This window comes from Delphinus delphis, chromosome 1 (genome assembly GCF_949987515.2).
Source record: "Delphinus delphis chromosome 1, mDelDel1.2, whole genome shotgun sequence".
NCBI classification, from domain to species: Eukaryota; Metazoa; Chordata; class Mammalia; order Artiodactyla; family Delphinidae; genus Delphinus; species Delphinus delphis.
In genome coordinates, this window is record NC_082683.1 from 57,101,404 (window position 1) to 57,115,406 (window position 14,003).

The window sequence follows — 14,003 nt, forward strand, 5'->3', positions numbered from 1 at the left end:
TAACCCTCAAAATGATAGAAATCTGAAAAGATCAGTAACTACAAAGTAGACTAGAAAAGTAATGATTTACCATATAAAAAGTACCTCCCAGCAAAAAGATAAGAAGATATTATGAAGAATTTATTTAGGTGAAATGGACAAATTCCTTGAAAAACACAATCATTAAATTTGTTCAGGAAAAATTGTAAAAATCTTGAGATTTCTACATCTGTAAAATAAATTGTATCTGAAATTTTAAATCTTTCTACGAAGAAAATGCCAAGTCTTAATGACTTCAGTAGTGAAATCTCCAACATTTAAAGAAGAAATAATACCAATCTTAAACATTCAGAGATTAGAAAAGGAAGGAAGGAAGGAAGGAAGGGATTGTCCCAGCTCATTTTATAGAGCTAACTTAACCCTGATATCGAAATCACTTAAGATATTACAGAAAATTATAAGAAAAATACAAGTTTATTAATGAAAATATATGCAAAAATATTAAGCAAAATTATAGCAAATAAAATCCAGTGATATGTCAAAAACAATAACAAATTATTAATAACTGAATTTGTTCCAGGAATTCACGGCTATAAAAATAGGCAAAAATTCACTTTAAAGTTATGCACTTTATTGTATATGTATATTATATTTCAGCAAATCTTTTTAAAGTCACTAGGCAAAAGATACTATCATAGCATTTTTCTTCCAAATTTCTAAAGAACAGATAATGTTTTCACTTTATGAAGCTATATTAATCTTCATTGACAAACATAGAGATCAGTTTTACTTATGAACACAGATTAAAAATTTTAAAGAAAATATTAACAAATTTAGTCCTTCTGAGTATTGAAAAACTATTACACTAAAAACTAATAAATCCATGATCAAATAGATTTATTCTGAGAAAACAGAGAGATTTCAACATAAGTAGAGCTAGCAATATAATTCTTCACTTTAACAAAAGAGAAAAAATATTATATATTGAAGTTAAATAGATATTTGATAAAATTTAGAAGCCATTTATAACAAAATAAGTTCATAAGCAATAGGTAATAAAAGTCTTTAGATAATCAACAATATTATTTATATTCGTACATATACATATATGCATCTATAATATAAAGACTATTATTTATTCATTATTTTATTTATATTTTGAATAGCAAATATTATATTGAGTACTGGAATGCAGAAACCATTTTTCTGTTAAAATTAGGAAGATGAAAGAGATATCTACCATCATCATCATCATTAAGAATTCTTGCTGCAGTCACTTTCCCAGTGAGACCTTCCCTAGTTATTCTGTCTGAAATTCAATCCTCACCCCCACTCCAAGCCTTCCTGCTCCCTTTTCATAGTTTCTCCTTAGCGTCCATCATTATCTAATATTTCTCTTGCTTATGTCTGCCTTCCATAAGAATATACAGTTAGTCTGTTTTATTCATGGTTGTATCCTTAGCACCCACAACAACGCCTGCACATTACCCTCTCAATATATAATTTCAGAGTAATGAGTCATGTAATAAGACAAGAATATGAAGCAATCAGTTTAAATATTGAAAGAGACAAAATTACCTTTTTATTAGTAGATGATAATATTGTACACCTAGAAAACCCAAGATAGACTTGGGTAGATAGCCATTAAATTTAATAAAATAACTGGAGGAGGTGGCTGGAGATGAGTATACAAAAAATCAAGATTTTTCTTTGTATCACAGCATGCATTTAGAAATGAACATGGGGGAAATGTCTCATTCACAGGGGCAAATAAAAATGGTAAATAAAAGGGTAATATACAATGGAATATTACTCAGCCATAAAGTGAAATGAAATTGAGTTATTTGTAGTGAGATGGATGGACCTAGAATCTGTCATACAGAGTGAAGTAAGTCAGAAAGAGAAAAAAAAAATGCCATATGCTAACACATATATATGGAATCTAAAAAAAAAAAAAAGGTTCTGAAGAACCTAGGGGCAGGACAGGAATAAAGATGCAGACATAGAGAATGGACTTGAGGACACAGGGAGGGGGAAGGGTAAGCTCGGATGAAGTGAGAGAGTGGCATGGACATATATACACTACCAAATGTAAAATAGATAGCTAGTGGGGAGCAGCCGCATAGCACAGGGAGATCAGCTCGGTGCTTTGTGACCACATAGAGGGGTGGGATAGGGAGGGTGGGAGGGAGACGCAAGAGGGAGGAGGTATGGGGATATATGTATATGTATAGCTGATTCACTTTGTTATAAAGCAGAAACTAACACACCATTATAAAGCAATTGTACTCCAATAAAGATGTTTAAGAAAAAAATGAAAAAAAAAAGGTAACAAAATTAGAAGGTAGTATAAAAAGACACAGACCTATATATATAGTTAAAATTATAAAAAGTTATTAAAAGAAATAAAATACTGTATTATTATAGTAATATATTTTAGATAAGAATTCTTAATATCATAGAACATAAATGTTTTCTACATGAGTATAAATGTAAAGCAATTCAAATTATAATTCCAATAAAATTTTTTTGGAAACTGGATTATAAAATCCACATAGAAGGATGTATGTCTCATAATATCCATGAAAAAATTTTAAACAATCTATAGTGATGGACAACTTTTCTTAAGAGATACTAAAATTTACCATAAAGTTACTGCAATCGAAATAGTATGGTGCTAACTGAGGATAAATAGAGCAAAGAGCAGAATAAAGGGCCTACAATAGCTCCAAACATGTGAAACAACATATGACTAAAATGGCATGAAATTTCCATGGGAAAAGGCTGTTCCATGATGCAGGCAAAATGTTCTGTTCATTTGGAAGAAAATAAAAATTAAACACCTCATACTATACAAAAATAAATATAAGATGGATTAAATTTAAATGCAAAGTTTACAAAATTAAATTATTAGAATATAATTTAGTAGACTTTTTCACAACCTTACTCACAATAAGGGTGGTCTGCCTAAGCAAAAAAGGAAATCCAGAAACTGTAAAGGAAAGACAGACATTGTATGCAATGACATTGTATGCAAAAGACATCCTAAATGAAATCAAGGCATACCAAAGATTTGGGGGGAAATATTTTACTAAGAAGGCAGTCAGAAAGTTAATATCCTTAATATTAAAAAGTCTTGAAAATTGATAAGAAAACTATTATAAATAAATAGAAATCGAAAAATGGGCAAAGAATATGAACAGACAAATTTACAGAAGAGGAAATTAAAATGTCCAATAAATACTAAAGGCAATCATAGTTGTAATAATGCAAATGCAACAAAATTATATTCAATGTTTCATCTATAAAAATTGCAAATTTTTGCAAGTGTAATAACATCATGGACTGGGGAGAATGTAGAGAAAGAGTCACTCATAAATTTCTAGTGAAAATATGAATTAATACAAACTTTTTAAATGGTATTCTCTTGGTATGTGTTTAAAATTATAATACCTATACTGGGATGTTATTGAAATATTTCCAAGATGTATTAAACAAAAGCAATGAGTATGTGTAATTTCTTTTTGTGTAAAATGGGTTGATAGATTCAGTACATATTGTATTAGAGTGGGTTAACAACTGTAAAAAATAAAATCAAACATAAAAACGTCAAAGGTTATTGCTTGCTAAATTGAGGCAGAGGGAGGGAGACTTGATGGACTAGTCACATTTAATTAGCTAGAACTCAGTCATATGACCACATGAAACTGCAAAAGAGACTGAGAAATGTAGTCTATCTGTGCCCAAGAGGAAGAGGAGAAGTTTTAGTGGACAGCTAAAAGTCTCTGTTATAGATATAGATAGATATAGATATAGATAGACAATGATAGGTAGATAGATAAGATAGGTAGGTAGGTAGATAGATAATGATATAGGGCAAGCTATCTATATCTACTATAGTTACTAAATCTGTAACTATACCACATATATTCAGTATAGACATAATTTTTTGTTTCTGGTAGAAATTACAAGAAACTCTGAATAAGGGTTATATTACTTCAGAATCAAATGGAAGAGAGTGAGACTTTTGTTGTATTTTATACTTCCCTGGACTGTTTACGTTTCCTAACCGTATACATATATTATCTTTTTTTCCCCAAAAAAGGAACTACAGGATTTAAGTTAAAAGACTAGGTCCCGGGCTTCTCTGGTGGCGCAGTGATTGAGAGTCCGCCTGCCGAGTCAGGGGACACGGGTTCGTGCCCCGGTCTGGGAATATCCCACATGCCGCAGAGCGGCTGGGCCCATGAGCCATGGCTGCTGAGCCTGCGCGTCCCGAGCCTGTGCTCCGCAACGGGAGAGGCCACAGCAGTGAGAGGCCAGCGTATCGCAAAAAAAAAAAAGACGAGGTCCCATCTTTCTTCTTTGTTTCTCTATGTACTTAAATTGAATAGATACATTTATAATAACTAATAAATATGTAACAAATAAAAAATAACTATTAAAAAGTACACTGAAAAAAATACACATATTTTTCCCCCTAGCAACTTGGCAAGCTATCCCATTGAAATGAAAGTGTCAGTACATAAGGATATATAAACAAGGCTGTTTATTGCATCTTTGTCATGACAAATACAGCAACCTAAACATCTCTTGATGGAAGCTCAAAAATTTGTGGCAAATATATAAGAGCAATTCTCACACTTTTTGGTTTCATAATCCTTTCACACTCTTAAAAAGTATTAAGAATGTCAAAGAGCTTTTGTTTATGTGGGTTCAATTTATCAATATTTATCATATTAGAATTTTACTGAGAAATTTAAATGTTTAACTCATTTGAAAATAAAAATAAACTCATCACACATTAACACCAATAACATTTTATTTAAAAATCTATATTTTCACAAAACAAAAAACATTTAGTGAGAAAAGTGGCACTGTTTTATATTTTTGCAAGTCTCTAATGACTGTCTTTATAAAATACAGCTTCTATCAGCGCCTACATTTTTAATCTGCTGCTGTGTGTTATGTTGGCTAATGTACATGAAGAAAATTCAGCCAAACAAACATTTAGTTGCAAAAGGGGAGAGTATTTTAATAGAATTTTCAGATCATTTTTATCAATATATTCTCTTTTGATATTATACCAAAACTCAACAAGTGACTGTTTATTAAAGGTTACTTGCAATGTAAAATCTGAAATGATACCAATGAATTTTTTGTAGTTAGATTAAAATCTTTATTTTGCACTTTGAGCAGATTTCTTAACCATTCATGATTTTGTAGTATCATGCATTGATCATTTGGAAAATATTGGTTCATTGAGTTATAGCAGATCTCCCAAATGTTGACACATGTCATATAATATCAAAAAATCAAATATCACCACTGATGCTCAGGGTGGTGGGTAAAAGTTTTCCAAAATTGCTTGTGAGCTTGAACTTTATCATCAGCAACCAATGCTGTCAGTCGTTTTCCTTGAAGCCTACTTTGTTCATTTTCAAATCTTATTTCATTTCATTGCTAATACCCAAATCTGAATAAACACAGTTTTTCAGTCTTTATTTTTTCTTAAAAAATGGTGCTTCTTGGAAAAAGCAGCTACTTTTAAGTTCAAACTCAATCACAGAAGTGCTTTTCCTTGAGGAAACCATCATACTTCAGTCTGCAGCAAACATGCTTCACGTAGTCTTCCCATTTCACCCCTCAGAATATTGAAAGGGCATGTACTCAAGGGTTGCGATTTAATATCATTAATTTCTACTGCTTCTTCAAAAGACATTCTTCAGTGAAACTGATTTAAACAAACAGGGAGTGTCTCATGGTAAAGAGTAATTGACAACCAGTGCAGTTTGATGTGACTGCCTTGATTCATGCTAAGTAGCCTAAGTTTGGATCAGTGATACCACCTCCTCAGCTGTGTGACTTAGTAAACGTTTACTTAATTCTAGGGAGACTCAGTTTTTTATCTGCAAAGAACAATGCTTTGGCACAATTTACGTGCACAATGTGTAGACGATGAATTTCAAATACAGGCTGGAGTATTAATAGGCAGCTCCTCAGATGAACAGAGTCTATGTTAAAACCTACTGGGGAGTTGGCTGACAGAGTTAGAAATAAGAGCATAGTTTTGTGATATCTTACGTTATCTTTTCATCTGTGAAGACATCCAATTGTGGCACAATGACTTGGCTATCTGCATTTTAGTTTCTCAACATCCAGGATGAGAATAGAATGTCCTTTTATCTCAGCAGTAGGAAGGCAAAACCAAGGCAGCCCGGACTATGAAAGGAGCTAAGATACCCAAACGTTTTCTGGATTTGGGCTGTTTATGGGCCCTCTTTGATACATATATGCACCCAACTATTCTCAAGTATAATGTTGAAGAGATGCATATTAGGAAACGTTAATTGAGCACTCTAAGAACTCTTGAGAAAAGCACTTTGTTTCGATTCTTACACTTGACTGTGAATCGATGTTTAAATTTTCAGTAATAATATACAGCAACACAAAAGTTAAGAGTGGATTATTTCTAGATGATGAGGTAATAGTAGTTTTTTATTTTTTAAGGTTTTTTTTACCATCAACATTTTTGGTTTACTGTTTTAAAGTTCTTTAAAATTGTTTTAAAAACAGAAAAATCACAGTAAGCTTGCTTTATGGAATTTTTATTGTAATTTTGCACAGCATTTAAAATTTCAAAGGATTAGTTAAAATTTGGAAAGAACAGTGCACTCACCTTGGCAATGGGAGAAACTAGACCTCGTTGTGATTTTAGCCAACCATCTACAACATTTAGGAAAGAAGGATTGCCTACCCAAAAGACATTAGTTTAATGACACAATATGAGTATTGTTCTGGGAAGTAAAACACTGTGATTAAACGTGTGCTAAAACTCTGCCACCCTTGGGGATTTGTTTGTCCTAACAAAGAGCGCTCAAGTCAGACATGGAACAGACTTCGGTGCAGCACAACTTTTGCAAGTCTTGTCTTGACATCACCGAATACTTCTTTGACCTCTGAAGCCCTTCCGTGGGCAGCTGTTCACCCTGAAGACTTTCCTCCCCCGAGGAATCCGTCTTTGGAAGGTTTTGCACTGGGCTTTCCTTGGAAATCTCCTGTTCATTAGGCAGCTGGAAGCGGTTTCCTCTCGCAGCTATATGGAAGGGAAAAAACAATACTTCCTTAGAGAGCTCTGACAAAGGCAGCAACCAAGTTCTACTCTGGGGGAAATGCATTGGATTTCTGGAAGGAAATTGAATCTTGCAGTTGATTTTTTTTTTTAACATTGGTCTGGGGTTTCAGAGAGATTAGATATTTTAGGGAGAACTCAGTCATATCCACCCTCCTCATTTACAGAAGAGGAAACGTGGGTGCAGAGAGGAGGAATGACAGAACCAGTGTCACTTGGCCAGTTAGCAGCCAAGTCAGGGCTTGACTTCTGTTGCCATGGCTACCTCCGCCACGGCAGAGTGTATTAGTTACATGCTATCAACGAAAACAATCAAACAAAAAATAATCCTGTGTATGCTCTGCAAAGCTGATCAGTAAGGAGGGAAGTGGAGATTTAAACCTCTATGTCTGAAAATTAAAAGTGGGCCCAACTGTTTTTATCAGTGTTGTTCCCGAAGTCCATGTATAAGCCTGTCTCACTTTAACTTCGTTCAAACTTACTTATCAGCACCTTAGCACACTGGCAAGCACCAAAAAAAATTTAGATAAATGAATGCTGATTGGTAAACCAGTAATGCATCAAATAAATAATGTATGGGAAAATATCTGAAAACCTGTGAAAGGTTAAATAAACAGTATTATGAAGTCAGTGGTGTCGAAAGAGATAGCCTTATACAGCCATACACTCCATTGCCCCACATATTTTAAAGATATTCAAAATGTATTTTTTCTATTGCATTCTGATTTGCCAGAGATTGATAAAATATGGTCAATCTGGTAAATTATGTTTACTCTCTTGAGATTAAAAATGCTTATTGTTTATTAACATCTAGTAACTATGAACCTCGCATTATTAAAGTAAGAGTGGTAAGTTCATAATTTTTCAAGACATTAGTCCACCAAAATACAAAAACTCTGGGTCATTTTCCAAAATCTTTTTGTTTACCAGTCATTTTAAACCAAATTGAAACCTGTGAAGTTTTCATATCATATGTGTGGTTGCAACATTTATTCTGTAAACATGTTTTTCTTTTTTACTTTTATTATAAAACATAACAAACACAATTATTAAAATAGAATCTTAAATACATGATACGTCACACTTTAATATAGGATTAGCAGGAGAAAAATGCCAATTTCTGAGTTACTTGAATTGGAAAATGAAGAAATGTAGTGAAGTCACCCCCCTCTCTGTTTCTGAAACACATTAGGTTCACTCCCACCCTTAAAATTCTAAAATTCTGACAGTTCCTACTGCTAGAATTCCCATCCCACTCCCCATAACTCCCAAACCCTACACACCCTTAGGGCCTCTGTCAAATACCACCGCCTCCACGGTAGTGTCATTTATTACAACACACTACCACCATCTTTTCCCCACCTGAGACGCAGTATAGAATAAACAGGAGACCTCAGCTCTGAAGCCAGAAAGACCTGGTTTGCTTCCCAACCACCCTGCTTACTAGCTGGGTGAACAAATTTGTCCTCAGTAAAATGGTAAATGGTGGTAATATTACTTACTTCAAAGGATCCTTATTGGAAGACTGAATGAAATGTTGCCCATGAAACTGCCTGGCATGTAATAAGTGCTCAATAAAAGTTAGATTCCTTCCTTCCATTCTTATTTAGCACCTGCCTGAATGCCAACTTATTATATTCTATAATTATCTGCATGTGAAAATCTTGCTGCTCCAACATGACCCTTGAAATCACATGCTTCTCTCTACCCACCCTCCCAGCACCTGCCATAGATGCTAAGCTCGTCGAAGTAGTTGTGCAATCAAATCATTTCAAGCTGGGGACTAAAGAAAACAAGGTCCTTATTTTTTGAAAGGAAGCTCACCTCCTTCCCAAGCCAAAATGTTTATTTTGATAATTAATCCCCCAGATTGATATAGAATTGGCTTAGCAGTAACTAGAGAAACAGTTATTAAAACAAGTCTTAAAAAAATAATAATAAATGAGGGAGTCATATGCGTTCATGTTACCTTGCTGACCTTGTGGGATCGACTCCAGGTGCTTTCTCCACCGGGAGCTGGCACAGATGTAAATGACAGTTCGTATGTACTCGAGCCCGCAGAGCTTCCTGGATTCTTCACTCTTCACTTCTGAGATGGCAAGCAGGAGAGAGAAGAGAAACAAAGTAAAAATGAAACCCCTCATTTTGCTGGGAATTTAATGAGAGTCTGATATAGTGAATATTGTCAAATCAAGTTTTGAAGTTGCCCTCACACTCTTGGCCAATTTATATGAAATTTCCTGACATTTTATTGGTCAATACGTCATTTTAACAATATTTGCTAAGCACATAGGTGACACCATGAAGTTTTAAAAATGAGCTTTTACGATTATTGCTAGTTATTCAGTCCCTTCTGAACATCATCACTTACTATTAGCCACATACGTGAGACAATTAACAGGATGCTGTCTTGGAAGACACTGTGGAAAACACATGGACTTTGAAAGTAGACAAGTATGAGATTCAGTGTCAGCCCTACCCCTTACTGAGTGACACAGGACAAGTTTTAAACATTTTAAGCTTCGATAATCATATCTATAGAATGGGAAAACCTATCTCATAAGGGATTTGTAAGTATTGAAAGCACCATCTATTTCAAAGCATTGAGAATGCACACTTAAGAATGCAGGTTCTCTTTGGGAGATTGGGATTGACATATATACACCTATATGCATAAAACAGATAACTAATAAGAACATGCTGTATAAAAAATACATAAATAAAATTAAATTTTTTAGAAAAAGAATGCAGGTTCTCATGTTTTAGGCTTGAATCCTGGTTTCCCACTTATCAGCTCTAGAATCTTTATCAAGATATTTAACATTCCCAAGCATCCTTCACTGTAAAATTGTGCTGATAGTAACTACTTCCTAGAGCTAATGAGATAATGTGCATCTTGCTTGGCAAAATAAACAGTCAATAATTATTGATTGCCTTCTTCCCTTACCATCCGGACAAAGTAGAAAGATAACTTTCCTTTAGAATTCAGGAGAATTTCTCTGACTAGAATCTTCCTTGTTATCCTTCACACTATGACTTTGGTATGCCTTTATCAACACACGTTTTTATAATAGAAAACTGAATTCATAATCTCAAATAGCTAAATAATGAAATTTCTCTTACAGTAAACCTTCTGAAAGCACTAGCTCTTGCAAAGCTTTTACCTAAACTGAAAATTCTAGAGTTTGAGATCTTAAAGAATTATTGTGTCGCTTTTTAGCAAACTGGACAAATAATTTTTTAGTTGATTTTGTTGAATCTTTGTGATATCTGGTTGAAAAAAATCACTTGAGCCTGTGGATCAATGTCATTTCACCCCTAATATTTGTGACATCACTGTTCTTCTGTAGGGAAGCTAGAAAACAGAACAAAATAATCTATGCTGTCATTGGACACATCTCTGACTCTGAAAAACAGACATATTATTTCAAAGAATTGATGCTTTCTTTATCTCTCTGGCTTCAGATAATGGATTAAGGGGTACAAGGTTTGAGGCAGGGAAAACAGAGAAAGGCTTCTGCAATAATTTAGATGAGATATGATGGTGGCCTAAACTAAGGTCATGGTAGAGAGGATGGGACAAATGGGTATTCAAACAATAGAAGGGTTTGGTACTGATTGGGCATCAGGGGCAATGGAGAGAGCAGCCAAAAGTGGTATTTAGGTTTCTGCCTTGCACAGCTGGGAGGTAGGGCGCCCATTTGCTAAGAAAGACACCAAAGGCTCAGGAATGGTTTTTGACATCAGACAGAGCTACCTTATCTTTTGATGGGTCAAAACTGCAGGTGAATCTGTGTCATTTATCAGCTCCAGAGGGACACATCTGCATGACCAAGTCTAACATACTCACAACATCAGCAATTATTCAGCCATTTATTCCCAACTTCTTCCCTTCTTTGGAGACTTATATTGCCCACCTTGATAATGCCAGCTTTAACATAGCACTGCAGTAAAGCTGTCATCAGTGACTATGGGCCAGGTTAGGCTTCTGCAAAACCCAAGAGAGAAGCATTCAGCCAAGGAATGACCCTACCCTAGAGGTTAGATACACTCTGTTATCTCTGAACTCTGCCATCACCCTTACTTGATCTCCCAAGGCTCAAAATAGTCCCTTCTTCAGCCAGCTCTTAGGCCTCATCAGGACTCTTGTTAATTTGGGACGCAGGCGAGAGATCTGCGCAAGATCTGAGCTCAGCCTGTGACCAAATGGAGGCAAGCTAATCACCCATGTCAGTTATCCAGATGAAAAACCTATTGCCAGTAATGAAAGCCCCAGCTGCAGAGCTTCAAATTTAGGGGCTTTGTTTTCCCCATTTGTGAATTGAGAGAGTTGGATTGAATTACTTGAGAACTCTTTAAAAAAGAAAGAAAGAAAGAAAGAAAGAAACTCTTTTGAACTTGAAATTCTAAGTCTTCCTATAATTGGCTAATTCTGTTACTCCCCCCTCAAAAACTTTCAGTGACTCAGCATTACCTGGAGAATAAAATCCAAACAGCCTGGTATTTAAGGCTCTCCACTCAGATGCCCAAATATTACTCTTTCCACACACTTCAAGGTCCAACCAGCAAGGATAACTAAAATGAAAATTAATCTTTCTATCTCTTGACCAACAACAGTTTGTTGCTTATACCTCTAACTGGAGCCCTAATCCTCTATGTTCGGAGGTTAATGCAACTTTTTCTCCTCATTTTGTCTATAACTCAGGTTACTACCTGGATATCTTCTCTGAGGTTTAGTTTCCTCCTCTGTGAGGAGACAATAATCTGCATTTTATGTTGTCATGAAGATGGAATGAGTTAACACAAGTAAAACACAATATATGATGCTTATTATATACTCAATAAATTAACAATGTCATGTGCAATAGATTAGAAAATGTAATTTTGGGTCACTACTCGCTACTATGAATGTCTTTTTTTTTTTTTTTTTTTTGCGGTACGCGGGCCTCTCACTGTTTTGGCCTCTCCCGTCGCGGAGCACAGGCTCCGGACATGCAGGCTCAGCGGCCATGGCTCACGGGCCCAGCCGCTCTGCGGCATGTGGGATCTTCCCGGACTGGGGCACGAACCCGTGTCCCCTGCATCGGCAGGCGGACTCTCAACCACTGCGCCACCAGGGAAGCCCTATTTTTATTATTTTTTTAACACAGAGTTAGTACTGCTCATCCTTGGCTAATACTCATACTAACTGCTTCTGGAGGGTGTTTTCATCAATGGCACCACCATTCACTCAGCTATTCTTGTGGGTCATTCACAGCTCCTCATGCTCACTCACTCTTCATTGACTGAATCCTCCTGTACACACACATCCATTAAATCACCAAGTCTCATCAGTTCTACCTTCTATTGATAAATTTCCCTGTATCCTACCCACTGCTCTCTATCACCTCTGCCATGATCACAACTTTCATCTAGATTACTGCAATGGCCTCTCGCTTGGCCCTATATCTTTCATCAATCCATTTTCCACACTGCTGCCAGAATGATCTAAAACATGTGATTATTACCCACTTTGAAGACTCTTCAATTGTTTCCTATTTTCCTCAAGAAAAAGCAAAATTCCCTTAACATGGCCTGTAAGACCTTTCGTGAGCTGGCCTCTATTTGCAAAGGTCTTAGATACCCTCAAACTTTAAATGGTCCACCTATACCAAACACCTCAGAGTTTTTTGAAAGGTTCATGTTCTCTCTCTCTCTCTCTAGGCCTTTACACATACTGTTGTCTTCACCTAAAGCTCCTTTTCCTGCCCTCTTTAAAACCAGTTAATGTCTATTCTACAATTATCTGTAGAACCAATATTGATATACCATTTATCTAGATAATTTTGCATAGTTTTATGGATAAAATTTTCTTACCATTCATTTTAGTGATTTTTAAAATGCCCTATCATTAAGAATTAAATGAACAGCTGAAAATGTTTTTATTAACAATCTCATAAACAGTAATATTTAAACTTTCATTTTGTATGGACAGAGAAGCTATTTTCTTTTTATGCGTTTGTTGTTATTTGGGGCTTTTAGAAATTGTTAAAACAATAAATAATCAAACTATGTGTAATTTAGAAAATTCACTAAAACTATTATCAGTAAGTTGTGATGTAAGATCCCTAAAGTGTCCTGGGATCCTTTGTTCTTCCTGGTATAATGGCATCATATCTTTTAAAAGCTGGCTTATCCAAAGAAATCACAGACATGGTGAGAGTACATTTTTTATGAGTTGCTCTGGATGCTACATAAATGTTTCATCAGTTTTTAAAAAAGCAGTGCTCATTTTAGAAGATTCATAACCATGTTTTTAGGTGTTCCAACTTAATGGGCATGTTCTGCTTTCTATTTAACCCAGGAATTTGTTTCATGTAAACTGTTAGCCTTTTAGTTTTATCACCAACTAGGTATGCCAACCTAAGCAAATGAAGGCTAATAGCCTAGTAAGTGTTCTACGGTTCTGAAGGCCTGAACAAACAAGACACGAAGCCCAGATGTTGTATAAAGGAACAAATGAGGTCATAAGCACAGTCTATATCTCCTGAAGGAGGAGTAGGGCCTTGGCAAGGACACAGCCAGCTGCTAAGGGCAAAGAGGTTCTCAGATCAAGTAGTGGGGATGTGGTCAGGGATAATCAAAATGAGAACTGCTATTTTTGAGCAACTACTTCATACCAGGCATCTTGCTAAGTGCTTTCCGCTGGAGGAAGATTGTGCCCCAAATTGTCAGTGAGAATACAATCTCACAAAGCATCAGTAATACTCACCTAAAGAAAGCGATCATAGATTTGTTCTTAGCTTTTGTCTTGAGGGGGAAAATGGATTTTATCCTGTTGTAGAACCAAAAAGAGCTATGACCTGTGTTTAGCAACTTTCAAGGCTCATTTTATGCTTTATATGTTTTCCAC

The 14,003-nt window shown here is 35.4% G+C and overlaps 1 protein-coding gene across 1 annotated transcript; it reads right to left on the minus strand.

Annotated features, from left to right (window-relative positions):
- Nucleotides 1-6,842: 6,842 nt before the first annotated feature.
- On the minus strand, nucleotides 6,843-9,255 carry INSL5 (insulin like 5). Its single transcript, XM_060005809.1, has 2 exons — nucleotides 9,081-9,255; nucleotides 6,843-7,075 (listed from the first exon to the last, which is right to left on the minus strand). The coding sequence occupies exons 1-2, from the start codon at nucleotides 9,253-9,255 to the stop codon at nucleotides 6,843-6,845; spliced, it is 408 nt and encodes a 135-aa protein (XP_059861792.1).
- Between the last annotated feature and the right edge of the window lie 4,748 nt (nucleotides 9,256-14,003).